The sequence below is a fragment of the Panulirus ornatus genome, chromosome 61, assembly GCF_036320965.1.
Source record: "Panulirus ornatus isolate Po-2019 chromosome 61, ASM3632096v1, whole genome shotgun sequence".
Lineage (NCBI taxonomy): Eukaryota > Metazoa > Arthropoda > Malacostraca > Decapoda > Palinuridae > Panulirus > Panulirus ornatus.
In genome coordinates, this window is record NC_092284.1 from 6,457,419 (window position 1) to 6,473,758 (window position 16,340).

Consider the following 16,340-nt stretch of genomic DNA (forward strand, 5'->3'; position numbering starts at 1 on the left):
GCCACAGCAGGAGAGTGGGTGGGGGTCGGGGGGGGGGTGGGTTGCCCACTGGCCGCCATATTGGGCAAGCGTACTGGCGCGTCGGTGGCCAGGTCGCCACACTGGTATGTCAGGTATGTGGCTTCGAACCCAGCTACTCTCACTACAACCTGGACGGTGTGTGTGTATATCCACCTTTCAACAACCACAGTGTTGTAATGAGTTGTGAACGCTATACCGGTATACAACACGGGTTTAACGAGGTATACAACACGGGTTTATACCGGTATACAACACGGGTTTAACGAGGTATACAACACGGATTTAACGAGGTATACAACACGGGCTTAACGAGGTATACAACACGGGTTTAACGAGGTATACAACACGGGTTTAATGAGGTATACAACACGGGTTTATACCGGTATACAACACGGGTTTAACGAGGTATACAACACGGGTTTAACGAGGTATACAACATGGGTTTATACCGGTATACAACACGGGCTTAACGAGGTATACAACACGGGTTTAATGAGGTATACAACACGGGTTTAACGAGGTATACAACACGGGTTTAACGAGGTATACAACACGGGTTTAACGAGGTATACAACACGGGTTCATCGAGGAGGATTTCGAAAATATATAAAAAGGCAAAGAACCACATCACATTTTCTATCAGTGCTACTCGTATATTCATAAGTGGGCAACAGCTTTTCGTTTTCCAGCCGTTTTCTAATCTATGAGGTAAAGAGAGAGAGAGAGAGAGAGAGAGAGAGAGAGAGAGAGAGAGAGAGAGAGAGAGAGAGAGAGAGAGAGAGAGAGAGAGAGGAAAATAATACAATAGTGTATACAGCAATCAAGAAGGAAATAATACAATACTGTATACAGCAATCAAGAAGGAAATAATACAATACTGTATACAGCAATCAAGAAGGAAATAATACAATAATGTATACAGCAATCAAGAAGGAAATAATACAATAATGTATACAGCAATCAAGAAGGAAATAATACAATAGTGTATACAGCAATCAAGAGGAAATAATACAATAGTGTATACAGCAATCAAGAGGAAAATACAGTAACTGTATTTGTGTGTTTGTGTAATTATTTGGGATACAGTAATTCATATTCATATATATTTAAATCTAATGACACCAGGGTTCATATATGAAGTGCCTGACAACTTGTCTTAGCTCAGCCAAACTTATGTTAAAAGACAAATGTACATCACCATACCAACATATTTCATTGGTTATGTCAAAATAGAATATTTAAACTAGTAACTCTTAAAAACCAGACAGGATTAGTTTGGAAATTCATAAGTTAAATGTGACTAATGGCAAATCTTGGAAATAAATGGAAGATTGACTTCATGGCGTCTCAGTTGAAGTTTGTGATCCTTCCAATCCTAGTATGGGTGTATGGCCAGAGTCACTAGAAAATACTATGTGAATTTCATGTTCACTTCTTCGATTGTGACAATAGGTGAATGTTGGGTAGTCAGTCGCTAGTATCCTACTGTGGCGGGGTGGCGCAGGGAATGGATGAAGGCAAGCAAGGATGAATATGTACATTTGTAAATGTATATTGCAGTAGGGGACATGAGGCGCATGATTTAGTATTTGCTGATAACCACAAGGACAATGAACACGAAAAGTTCTTGTATCTCCCCTGATGATGATGTGATCATTACACGAAAGTGCACTTGGCAACTTATGTTCTACGTCTTCTATCTCATTCTTGTATCTCCCCTGATGATGATGTGATCATTACACGAAAGTGCACTTGTGAACTTACGTTCTACGTCTTCTATCTCATTCTTGTATCTCCCCTGATGATGATGTGATCATTACACGAAAGTGCACTTGGCAACTTATATTCTACGTCTTCTATCTCATTCTTGCATCTCCCCTGATGATGATGTGATCATTACACGAAAGTGCACTTGGCAACTTATGTTCTACGTCTTCTATCTCATTCTTGTATCTCCCCTGATGATGATGATGTGATCATTACACGAAAGTGCACTTGGCAACTTATGTTCTACGTCTTCTATCTCATTCTTACATCTCCCCTGATGATGATGACGTGATCACTACACGAAAGTGCACTTGGCAACTTATGTTCTACGTCTTCTATCTCATTCTTGTATCTCCCGTGATGATGATGATGTGATCATTACACGAAAGTGCACTTGGCAACTTATGTTCTACGTCTTCTATCTCATTCTTGTATCTCCCCTGATGATAATGACGTAATCATTACACGAAAATGCACTTGTGAACTTCTCATCTTTCATATTCTCCTTAGTCTACTTGGACAATGAAGACGTGGGTGTGTTGTGGGTCAACATTAACCCATCCACGCACGATTCCAATCTGTCTCACTTGTCCATCTGTCCTCACGCTACGTCTGTCCATCTAAACGCAAGCACACGCACACAAGGCTTTCATCACCGTCAGAATACCAGAGCGAACAGTTAGGTGAACCACCACCAGGGGTCTAATATTACGTCATACTGTTTTCCGGTGTTCTTGCTACACAAACACACACACACACACACACACACACACACACACACACACACACAGAGACATTTGTCGTGGTTGGAGACCTACTGTATCTTAAGACAATACAATATGAAGATACCTACTGTATCTTAAGACAATACAATATGAAGATACCTACTGTATCTTAAGACAATACAATATGAAGATACCTACTGTATCTTAATACAATACAAGATGAAGATACCTACTGTATTTTAATAATACAATATGAAGATACCTACTGTATTTTAAGAATACAATATGATGATACCTACTGTATTACAAGATAATACAGTATGAAGATACCTACTGTATTTTAAGACAATATGAAGATACCTACTGTATTTTAAGACAATACAATATGAAGATACCTACTGTATCTTAAGACAATACAATATGAAGATACCTACTGTATCTTAAGACAATACAATATGAAGATACCTACTGTATATCAAGACAGTACAAGATGAAGATACCTACTGTATCTTAAGACAATACAATATGAAGATACCTACTGTATATCAAGACAATACAAGATGAAGATACCTACTGTATTTTAAGAATACAATATGAAGATACCTACTGTATTTTAAGAATACAATATGAAGATACCTACTGTATTTTAAGAATACAATATGATGATACCTACTGTATTACAAGATAATACAGTATGAAGATACCTACTGTATTTTAAGACAATACAATATGAAGATACCTACTGTATTTTAAGACAATACAATATGAAGATACCTACTGTATCTTAAGACAATACAATATGAAGATACCTACTGTATCTTAAGACAATACAATATGAAGATACATACTGTATCTTAAGACAATACAATATGAAGATACCTACTGTATATCAAGACAATACAAAATGAAGATACCTACTGTATTTTAAGAATACAATATGAAGATACCTACTGTATTTTAAGAATACAATATGAAGATACCTACTGTATTTTAAGAATACAATATGATGATACCTACTGTATTACAAGATAATACAATATGAAGATACCTACTGTATTTTAAGACAATACAATATGAAGATACCTACTGTATTTTAAGACAATACAATATGATGATACCTACTGTATTACAAGACAATACAATATGAAGATACCTACTGTATTTTAAGACAATACAATATGAAGATACCTACTGTATCTTAAGACAATACAAGATGAAGATACATACTGTATATCAAGACAATACAAGATGAAGATACCTACTGTATTTTCAGAATACAATATGAAGATACCTACTGTATCTTAAGACAATACAATATGAAGATATCTACTGTATTTTAAGACAATACAATATGAAGATACCTACTGTATTTTAAGACAATACAATATGAAGATACCTACTGTATTTCAAGACAACACAATATGAAGATACCTAAGACAATACAGTATGAAGATACCTACTGTATTTTAAGAATACAATATGAAGATACCTACTGTATTTTCAGAATACAATATGAAGATACCTACTGTATCTTAAGACAATACAATATGAAGATACCTACTGTATTTTAAGACAATACAATATGAAGATACCTACTGTATTTCAAGATAACACAATATGAAGATACCTAAGACAATACAATGTGAAGATATCTACTGTATCTTAAAACAATACAATATGAAGATACCTATTGTATTTTCAGACAATACAATATGAAGATACCTACTGTATTTTAAGACAATACAATATGAAGATACCTACTGTATTTTAAGATAACACAATATGAAGATACCTAAGACAATACAATGTGAAGATATCTACTGTATCTTAAAACAATACAATATGAAGATATCTACTGTATCTTAAAACAATACAATATGAAGATACCTATTGTATTTCAAGACAATACAATATGAAGATACCTACTGTATTTTAAGACAATACAAAACTCTGTGGACCACGATAGCTCCTGTATTGCGTGACGTTAATTTCATTTCAAATTGAAGACATTTTCATAATAATATACATTGCACATATCTTCACTACGTCGATCATTGTACTTACACAACTATTACATTACAACCGGTAATTGGTTTTACTAATAAGTACGTCATCTGTTATCTATCTATCTATATAGCTTCGTCTCTTCGATGTATATCAAGTGACTGTTATATTTCTCTCTTGTGTCTCCCCTGATGATGATGATGTGATTATGACACGAAAGTGCACTAGGGAACTTTTCGTGTTTCATTTTCCCCAGTGGACTCATAGGAATATACTTGATCACGCGCAAAATTGTGATCCTTTCCAATATATATATATATATATATATATATATATATATATATATATATATATATATATATATATATATATATATATATCGTAGAATTTTAGTACTAAATTTAGAACATGACCAGCATATGGTGTATTTTGAAATACTCTCTCTCTCTCTCTCTCTCACTCTCTCTCTCTCTCTCTCTCTCTCTCTCTCTCTCTCACTCTCTCTCTCTCTCTCTCTCTCCTTGTGTGACCTTAACATTCCCAGGAATTAACCTTTCTACGAACTGGTGGAAGTTAAGGCACGCCACACACCTCACTTAACTACTCCACATAACCCAACCACAGTACTACTCATCCACACTATATATATATATATATATATATATATATATATATATATATATATATATATATATTCCTATGAGTCCACTGGGAAAATGAAACATGATAAGATCCCAAGTGCACTTTCGTGTAATATATATATATATATATATATATATATATATATATATATATATATATATATATATATATATATATATATATATAAATATATATATATATATATATATATATATATATATATATATATATATATATATATATATATAATATATATATAATATATATATATATATATATATATATATATATATATATATATATATTATATATATATATATATATATATATATATATATATATATATATATATATATATATATATATATATATATGTAGGAGATTGTGAATAGGTTGTAATACAGGATGTTGAATGAACCATTTGGAGGCGGGATAGGATGGTGGTAACTGGTGGTTCGTAATGACGGGGGTCAGTAGGAATGGTGGTGATTGTGGTTGACAGCTAGTAGTAATGGTGGTGATTGTGGTTGACAGCTAGTAGTAATGGTGGTGATTGTGGTTGACAGCTAGTAGTAATGGTGGTGATTGTGGTTGACAGCTAGTAGTAATGGTGGTGATTGTGGTTGACAGCTAGTAGTAATGGTGGTGATTGTGGTTGACAGCTAGTAGTAATGGTGGGGATTGTGGTTGACAGCTAGTAGTAATGGTGGGGATTGTGGTTGACAGCTAGTAGTAATGGTGGTGATTGTGGTTGACAGCTAGTAGTAATGGTGGTGATTGTGGTTGACAGCTAGTAGTGATGGTGGTGATTGTGGTTGACAGCTAGTAGTAATGGTGGTGATGGTGGTTGACAGCTAGTAGTAATGGTGGTGATTGTGGTTGACAGCTAGTAGTAATGGTGGTGAGTGTGGTTGACAGCTAGTAGTAATGGTGGGGATTGTGGTTGACAGCTAGTAGTAATGGTGGTGAGTGTGGTTGACAGCTAGTAGTAATGGTGGTGATTGTGGTTGACAGCTAGTAGTAATGGTGGTGAGTGTGGTTGACAGCTAGTAGTAATGGTGGTGATTGTGGTTGACAGCTAGTAGTAATGGTGGTGAGTGTGGTTGACAGCTAGTAGTAATGGTGGTGATTGTGGTTGACAGCTAGTAGTAATGGTGGTGATTGTGGTTGACAGCTAGTAGTAATGGTGGTGATTGTGGTTGACAGCTAGTAGTAATGGTGGTGATTGTGGTTGACAGCTAGTAGTAATGGTGGTGATTGTGGTTGACAGCTAGTAGTAATGGTGGTGATTGTGGTTGACAGCTAGTAGTAATGGTGGTGATTGTGGTTGACAGCTAGTAGTAATGGTGGTGATTGTGGTTGACAGCTAGTAGTAATGGTGGTGATTGTGGTTGACAGCTAGTAGTGATGGTGGTGATTGTGGTTGACAGCTAGTAGTAATGGTGGTGATTGTGGTTGACAGCTAGTAGTGATGGTGGTGATTGTGGTTGACAGCTAGTAGTAATGGTGGTGATTGTGGTTGACAGCTAGTAGTAATGGTGGTGATTGTGGTTGACAGCTAGTAGTAATGGTGGTGATTGTGGTTGACAGCTAGTAGTAATGGTGGTGATTGTGGTTGACAGCTAGTAGTAATGGTGGTGATTGTGGTTGACAGCTAGTAGTAATGGTGGTGATTGTGGTTGACAGCTAGTAGTAATGGTGATGACTGTGGTTGACAGCTAGTAGTAATGGTGGTGATTGTGGTTGATTGTGGTAACAGTAATGACGTCAGGAGCCATCCAGTTATGTAGTTATGTAGCCAGCTGTATCTGGGATAGGCTGGGCCACCTGTCCCAGGGAGAGACGGGAGACCAGCTGTCCCAGGGAGATGCACCAGCTGTCCCAGGGATAGATGGGAGACCAGCTGTCCCAGGGAGAAATGCACCAGCTGTCCCAGGAGAGGCCATAACCATCATAACCTTCGTTAACGAGGTCATTTACCTTAACGAGCTGGTTGGGTCTAACGACCCGTGACCTCTAAGTAAGGTCATCCAACCCACGATCATGTACGACCATAATACATCATTAACCTGTGTCCTTAAGTGTCACAACACTAAACACAATAATTTATTTAAATAATGTACTAACGTAACGATTACCCGAGTCAATAAATGGTTTATCATTTTATAATTACCAATACACAACATAGGAAATATATAAAAGTTTTTAATAACGTCCAATTTGGCATTAACAACAATTTGTGAAATTATAGGAAAAGTATTTTTATAATTGTGAATATGTTTATATATAATTTATACCTTGGAGTAATTATAGTAATTCTAGCTATAATAATATAGTTATCTTCTATAATACTTAAGGAATATCGAGGAGTATATAATATAAAATTGACTATATTAATATTGCAGAAATAAAGATATATATTTTTTTTTTACAAAATAGTGAAGATATAAAATAGTGAAGATATAAAATGTTCAATAACTAAGATGGTGTTTACCCTAATGACAGCTATATGTCCATCTTTATCATTTATTTTTACCCTAATCTATATCCTTCCCCTAAAAAATAAATATATAAATAAATAGATAAAATAAAAATTAAGAAATTATAATAATTTTCATAATTTTTGCTCAACATCTTAATTCATGGTTACATAATTTATAATATAGTGACTGTGTGTGTTCAGTGTTTACAAATATATATATATATATATGGGTAATACTATGGTATACTTATATATTAAGTGTGTTTACGGTGATATAATCATTATGATCTTGAATATGAGATGTTTCAACTGGTGATTAAGACCTGACAATGACTACTTTAACGACCCTGGTAGTTAACGAGCCAACAGGCCAGATAACCATGCAAGTGAGTTGTACCAGTACATCTGATGGGGTAGTTAGTGGTAACTAGGATGTAGTTAAGGGAGAGCAGTTAGTGCTATGTGGGTTGGTGACTGACATCCACACACACACACACACACACACACACACACACACACACGGGCCTCCTTGGTGTAGTGCTTAGCTTTACTGACCATGGGTCAGAAAGGGCCAGCCTAGGTCTGGACCTGTATGGGTTCGAATCATGGCTATGATAGTCTGCCTTCACCCGCCCTAGGTGTTCATCTTCCTCTTAGAGCTGGTCGAATAATGGGTTCCTGACTTAGACTGAGTTTGGTGTGTGTGTGTGTGTGTGTGTGTGTGTGTGTCTACATATGTAGGAGTAAAGACTTGGTACATATATACAAGGTTATGAGAGGTAGAAAGTCTACACTGAGTGTAAGGTAGAAAATCTACTCTCAGTGTAAGGTAGAAAGTCTACACTGAGTGTAAGGTAGAAAGTCTACTCTGAGTGTGAGGTAGAAAGTCTACTCTTTGAGTGTAAGGTAGAAAGTCTACTCTTAGTGTAAGGTAGAAAGTCTACTGTGAGTGTAAGGTAGAAAGTCTACTCTTAGTGTAAGGTAGAAAGTCTACTCTTAGTGTAAGGTAGAAAGTCTACACTGAGTGTAAGGTAGAAAGTCTACTCTGAGTGTGAGGTAGAAAGTCTACTCTGAGTGTGAGGTAGAAAGTCTACTCTTTGAGTGTAAGGTAGAAAGTCTACACTGAGTGTAAGGTAGAAAGTCTACTCTGAGTGTGAGGTAGAAAGTCTACACTGAGTGTAAGGTAGAAAGTCTACTCTTAGTGTAAGGTAGAAAGTCTACTCTTAGTGTAAGGTAGAAAGTCTACTCTTAGTGTAAGGTAGAAAGTCTACTCTTAGTGTAAGGTAGAAAGTCTACACTGAGTGTAAGGTAGAAAGTCTACTCTTAGTGTAAGGTAGAAAGTCTACCCTGAGTGTAAGGTAGAAAGTCTACACTGAGTGTAAGGTAGAAAATCTACTCTGTGGGTGTAAGGTAGAAAATCTACTCTGTGAGTGTAAGGCCGCGCCCCAAGTCTACCTCATCTACCACATAAACAGATCAACTTTAAAAGTTAAATTATGAACTTTTTTGTTAAACAGAAACGTACATCATAATTAAGCTTGCCTACTGAACACTTCCTCTTGACGTGTTTCATGTTTATTCCAGGGGTAACTTCAGTAAATGGCCTCGGCTGAAATGTCAACAAAACATTATATAAATGATTAATCTACCACACCCTAACCTCACCCCAACCTTCCCTTGTCTACACTCTTGAGTCGACATGTCCCGAATGGTGACTGAGGTCAGGTCAAAGGTCATGAGAGTTTTTTAGGGTCAGGTCAAGTTGACATGAGAAAGACAGAGAACATGGAGGGGGCCTGGTTGGCCCACAACTGCATTGTCTGGTAAAGAAAAAGACAAAAAAAAAAAAGGATTTTAACTTGACAAAAAAATGGAATTCCATTCAGTAGTTTTTTTTAAGCTATCATCAACTCCACACTGATGCACAATGGCCTTTAGCGTCCCCGTCAATGCCGTCGTTTATACAACAGTTGTATGTTGCTGTAGGCGACCAACACTGTGTGTGTGTGTGTGTGTGTGTGTGTGTGTGTGTGTGTGTGTGTGTGTGTGTGTGTGTGTGTATGACACACATGGAGACCTGATGTATGGCCGGAGAACAGGAGGTGTATGGTGTACACAAGAGCTTGGGTGTAGGAGGCGTGTAGAAACTCAGTAACACCCGGGGAGGGAGGGAGAGTGAGGGAGAGTGAGGGAGAGGGAGGGAGAGGGGTGATGTGTGTGGGGGGGAGAGAGGGACCTTGAGAACACCTGGGTGTCTATGTCCATCAACACCTGGGTGTATGAGGGTGTAGGACGTGGGTATACCCTACACCTGAGTCAGTTAGAGGTGTGTGGGTGTTAGTATGGGTGAGGTACACACAGGGTGTTCTCACCTACACAGAAACTACAGGGTTGGTGTAGTGTGTGTGTGGGGTCCGACATGACATATGGTGGGGGGGCGGGGCTAGGGAGAGTGGGGGGCGGGGCTAGGGAGAGGGGGGGGCGGGGCTAGGGTTGGGGGGGGGTGCCCACATGATGGCAGGGTCAACACGTGTGGGTAGCAAGGTCAAGGTGACTCACTACCCCCCCCCTACCCCCTGCCAACAGCCTCTCTCTCTCTCTCTCTCTCTCTCTACCACAGCCACCACCACCAGCCAAGCCATCCACGACACATACACACCAACAGAGGGGTTCGAACCCCGGCCACACGGAGATGAAGAGACATACATCAGACTGTATTACTACAATACTGTATTACTACAAACCATAATACTGTATTACTACAAACCACAATACTGTATTACTACAAGCCACAATACTGTATTACTACAAGCTACAATACTGTATTACTACAAGCTACAATACTGTATTACTACAAACCACAATACTGTATTACTACAAGCTACAATACTGTATTACTACAAACCACAATACTGTATTACTACAAGCTACAATCCTGTATTACTACAGCTACAATACTGTATTTCTACAAACTACAATACGGTAATACTACAAACCACAATACTGTATTACTACAAACCACAATACTGTATTATTACAAGCTACAATCCTGTATTACTACAGCTACAATACTGTATTACTACAGGCTACAATACTGTATTACTACAAACCACAATACTGTAATACTACAAGCTACAATACTGTATTACTACAGCCACAATACTGTATTTCTACAAACTACAATACTGTATTACTACAAGCCACAATACTGTATTACTACAAGCTACAATACTGCAATACTACAAGCTACAATACTGTATCACTACAAGCTACAATACTGTATTACTACAAACTACAATACTGTATTCCTACAAGCTACAATACTGTTTTACTACAAACCACAATACTGTATTACTACAAGCTACAATACCGTATTACTACAAGCTACAATACTGTATTACAAGCTACAATACTGCATTACTACAAGCCACAATACTGTATTACTACAAGCTACAATACTGTATTACTACAAGCTACAATACTGTATTACTACAAGCTACAATACTGTATTACTACAAACCACAATACTGTATTACTACAAGCTACAATACTGTATTACTACAAGCTACCATACTGTATTACTACAAACCACAATACTGTATTACTACAAGCTACAATACTGTATTACTACAAGCTACGATACTGCATTACTACAAGCTATAATACTGTATTACTACAAGCTACAATACTGTATTACTACAAGCTACAATACTGTATTACTACAAGCTACAATACCGTATTACAAGCTATAATACTGTATTACTACAAGCTACAATACTGTATTACTACAAGCTACAATACTACAAGTTATGACCCTGAGGAGTGGTTGTTAAGGAGACAGATGGTTCCAGATGGTTCACAGTTTGGTCATGTCTACACCAGATGGCAACACAGTGGGTACCCTCCAGGTGGCGTTACTGTCTATCGACAAAATCGGTCTGTTCACACCAGGGTTCGAAACCCTCCCACTTATCTATCGCATCCGTCGTGATAATATAAATCATATATATATATATATATATATATATATATATATATATATATATATATATATATATATATATATATATATATATATATATATATGAGGGGGGAGGGGGTTGTTATTCCATGTGTGGCGAGGTGGCGACGGGAATAAATAAATGCAGACAGTATGAATTATGTACATGTGTATATATGTATATGTCTGTGTGTGTATATATATGTATACATTGAGATGTATAGGTATGTATATTTGCGTGTGTGGACGTATATGTATATACATGTGTATGTGGGCGGGTTGAGCCATTTTTTTCGTCTGTTTACTTGCGCTACCTCGCTAACGCGGGAGACAGCGACAAAGGAAAATAAATAATATATATATATATATATATATATATATATATATATATATATATATATATATATATATATATATATATATGTCAGTCGTCATAGAACCTAACACTATGACAGATGGAGTGGCCAGCCAGGGGCCAGTGTTGGAGAATCCTTCAGTCCGGCCTCAGTGTTGGAGGAACCTTCACCAACATTCCTCCCACACTACTCCAACTCATTTCCGGTCACCACTCTTACCCTTCACATCCGGGACACGCCATCACCATCACTCACCTGTGACGTAGAAAAAAAACGTTGTATGAGATTTCAAATTACATGAAACCGATATAGTGACTGATAAGTTCTATATTCTTATGTAAATACACAAAATGTATATAATTCTCATAAGAAAAAATACAAACAATGGTGAGAAAAATACCTTTGGTATTTACTGTTAAAATATCAGACAGACTTAATCTTGTAATCACTTAATATTACACTTAGAAAACAAGCAATTGGTTTCCCCTTACCTCAGCAGAAAAATTATATATATATATATATATATATATATATATATATATATATATATATATATATATATATATATATATATATATATCAAAAGCCTCTTTTTTTACTTTCTGGTTAATGACCGTAACGACCCCGGCAGCTGATTGGCTTAAAAGGCCAAATAACCAACCAACCAGCAATATGGTTTACCACTTCACTCATACTGGGTGTTGTGTTAGGTCAGAACACAGGTGTGTGCAGGTGTTGCCAGAACACAGGTGTGTGCAGGTGTTGCCAGAACACAAGTGTGTGTGCAGGTGTTGCCAAACCACAAGTGTGTGTGCAGGTGTTGTGTTAGGTCAGAACACAGGTGTGTGCAGGTGTTGCCAGAACACAGGTGTGTGCAGGTGTTGCCAGAACACAAGTGTGTGTGCAGGTGTTGCCAGAACACAAGTGTGTGTGCAGGTGTTGCCAAACCACAAGTGTGTGTGCAGGTGTTGTGTTAGGTCAGAACACAGGTGTGTGCAGGTGTTGCCAGAACACAGGTGTGTGCAGGTGTTGCCAGAACACAAGTGTGTGTGCAGGTGTTGCCAGAACACAAGTGTGTGTGTAGGTGTTGCCAGAACACAGGTGTGTGCAGGTGTTGCCAGAACACAAGTGTGTGTGCAGGTGTTGCCAGAACACAGGTGTGTGTGTAGGTGTTGCCAGAACACAGGTGTGTGCAGGTGTTGCCAGAACACAAGTGTGTGTGTAGGTGTTGCCAGAACACAAGTGTGTGTGCAGGTGTTGCCAGAACACAGGTGTGTGTGCAGGTGTTGTGTGTACCGGGTGTGACCAGCAACACCCCACAGTGAGGGGCGTCACTGGGTTGTGACCCGTCGTGGTGCTGGCCACCACCGCCCCCGCCCACCTCACTATGGTTAACACCCACCCACCTACCTCTCCTACACGACCCACCCCTCTCCTACACGACCCACCCCTCTCCTACACGACCCACCTACCTCTCCTACACGACCCACCTACCTCTCCTACACGACCCACCCCTCTCCTACACGACCCACCCCTCTCCTACACGACCCACCCCTCTCCTACACGACCCATCCCTCTCCTACACGACCCACCCCTCTCCTACACGACCCACCCCTCTCCTACACGACCCACCCCTCTCCTACACGACCCACCCTCTCCTACACGACCCACTTCTCTCCTACATGACCCACCCCTCTCCTACACGACCCACCCTCTCCTACACGACCCACCCCTCTCCTACACGACCCACCCCTCTCCTACACGACCCACCCCTCTCCTACACGACCCACCCCTCTCCTACACGACCCACCCTCTCCTACACGACCCACCCCTCTCCTTCACGACCCACCCCTCTCCTACACGACCCACCCCTCTCCTACACGACCCACCCCTCTCCTACACGACCCACCCAGCTCCTACATGACCCACCCTCTCCTACACGACCCAACCCTCTCCTACACGACCCACCCCTCTCCTACACGACCCACCCCTCTCCTACACGACCCACCCCTCTCCTACACGACCCATCCCTCTCCTACACGACCCATCCCTCTCCTACACGACCCACCCCTCTCCTACACGACCCAACCCTCTCCTACACGACCCACCCCTCTCCTACACGACCCACCCCTCTCCTACACGACCCACCCCTCTCCTACACGACCCACCCCGTGGCTTAGAAGGAATATATATACATAATTTTCATACATATTTGTAGATTCCCTAATATATTAACTACCAACCATTAATATAAACACAAGAAATGGCTTTGGCGTCCTCTTGTGTTGCCGACTGACCGGTCATATAGCCTCGACCAAGTGCACTTCACGGTCATATACATCAATATCTTCATATCTAAACTACCAGTTTGAGTTTAGAACTCGTTCTCTCTCTCACGAACACTAGGAAATTTATATTGATAATGAGAATGATAAGTTTATATTGATAATGAGAATGATAAGTTTATATTGATAGTGATAAGTTTATATAGATAATGAGAATAAGTTTATATTGATAATAAGAATGATGAGTTTATATTGATAATGATAAGTTTACATAGATAATGAGAATAAGTTTATATTGATAATAAGAATGATAAGTTTATATTGATAATGATAAGTTTATATAGATAATGAGAATAAGTTTATATTGATAATAAGAATGATAAGTTTATATTGATAATGATAAGTTTATATAGATAATGAGAATAAGTTTATATTGATAATAAGAATGATAAGTTTATATTGATAATGATAAGTTTATATAGATAATGAGAATAAGTTTATATTGATAATAAGAATGATGAGTTTATATTGATAATGATAAGTTTATATAGATAATGAGAATAAGTTTATATTGATAATAAGAATGATAAGTTTATATTGATAATGATAAGTTTATATAGATAATGAGAATAAGTTTATATTGATAATAAGAATGATGAGTTTATATTGATAACGAGAATGATAAGTTTATATTGATAATGAGAATGATAAGTTTATATTGATAATGATAAGTTTATATAGATAATGAGAATGATAAGTTTATATAGATTGTATTTCGAGTTGATTAAATAGAGAAGAGCTGGTGCATGGATAACACTCACCCAGCTGCTGTATGGTAGCGTTCGTGACTGAGTTTACATAGGGAGTTTTAATGGTTCCCAGTCCATTTGATCTTATTTTTTCTTAATTCTTATATCAAAAAAGGAATTAATTATCCTTTGTGTGTGTGTGTATATAGCTGGTTGTAGGCATGATGGAGAGGTTGTGTGAGGTGGTCCAGCGCCTCCACAACATCAGGTACGTCACACTTGGGTTGGTCATCTGAGTGTTACGTTACGTTACGCACGTAACGCGAGACACTGCGGTCACTGCATCTCCCTCAAACTGTCGCCAACATACATCTCCCTCTTCCCCCATCACCACCACTATCTCCACTACCTTCTCCTTCTATACGAACACAAACTGTCGCCAACACCATCATCCCCATCACCACCATCTCCAACACTACCTTCTCCTACAAACACACAAACTGTCGCCAACACCATCATCCCCCATCACCACCATCTCCCCCATCACCACCATCTCCAACACGACCTTCTCCTACATACACACAAACTGTAGCCAACATCATCATCCCCCATCATCACCATCTCCAACACTACCTTCTCCTACATACACACAAACTGTCGCCAACACCATCATCCCCCATCACCACCATCTCCAACACTACCTTCTCCTACAAACACACAAACTGTCGCCAACATCATCATCCCCCATCACCACCATCTCCAACACTACCTTCTCCTACATACACACAAACTGTCGCCAACACCATCATCCCCATCACCACCATCTCCAACACTACCTTCTCCTACATACACACAAACTGTCGCCAACACCATCATCCCCATCACCACCATCTCCAACACTACCTTCTCCTACATACACACAAACTGTCGCCAACATCATCCCCATCATCACCATCTCCAACACTACCTTCTCCTACAAACACACAAACTGTCGCCAACACCATCATCCCCCCATCACCACCATCTCCAACACTACCTTCTCCTGCAAACACACAAACTGTCGCCAACATCATCCCCATCACCACCATCTCCAACACTACCTTCTCCTGCAAACACACAAACTGTCGCCAACATCATCCCCATCACCACCATCTCCAACACTACCTTCTCCTACATACACACAAACTGTCGCCAACATCATCATCCCCCATCACCACCATCTCCAACACTACCTTCTCCTACATACATACAAACTGTCGCTAACATTATCCCCCCATCATCACCACCATCTCCAACACTACCTTCTCCT

General features: G+C 38.9%; 1 protein-coding gene across 3 annotated transcripts in view; it reads right to left on the reverse strand.

Annotated features, from left to right (window-relative positions):
* The window catches only part of LOC139767499 (breast cancer anti-estrogen resistance protein 1-like), a 173,794-nt gene that overhangs the window by 27,784 nt on the left and 129,670 nt on the right, over window positions 1-16,340 (reverse strand). Inside the window, exon 1 of one of the 3 annotated variants that reach the window (XM_071696925.1) lies at window positions 9,167-9,442. The exons of the other annotated variants lie outside the window; for them this stretch is intronic. Coding sequence (XP_071553026.1) covers window positions 9,167-9,214 — 48 coding nt within the window. The 5' untranslated portion in view covers window positions 9,215-9,442. Of the gene's footprint in view, window positions 1-9,166; window positions 9,443-16,340 lie in introns of those variants that run through there. 3 annotated transcript variants of the gene reach the window in all.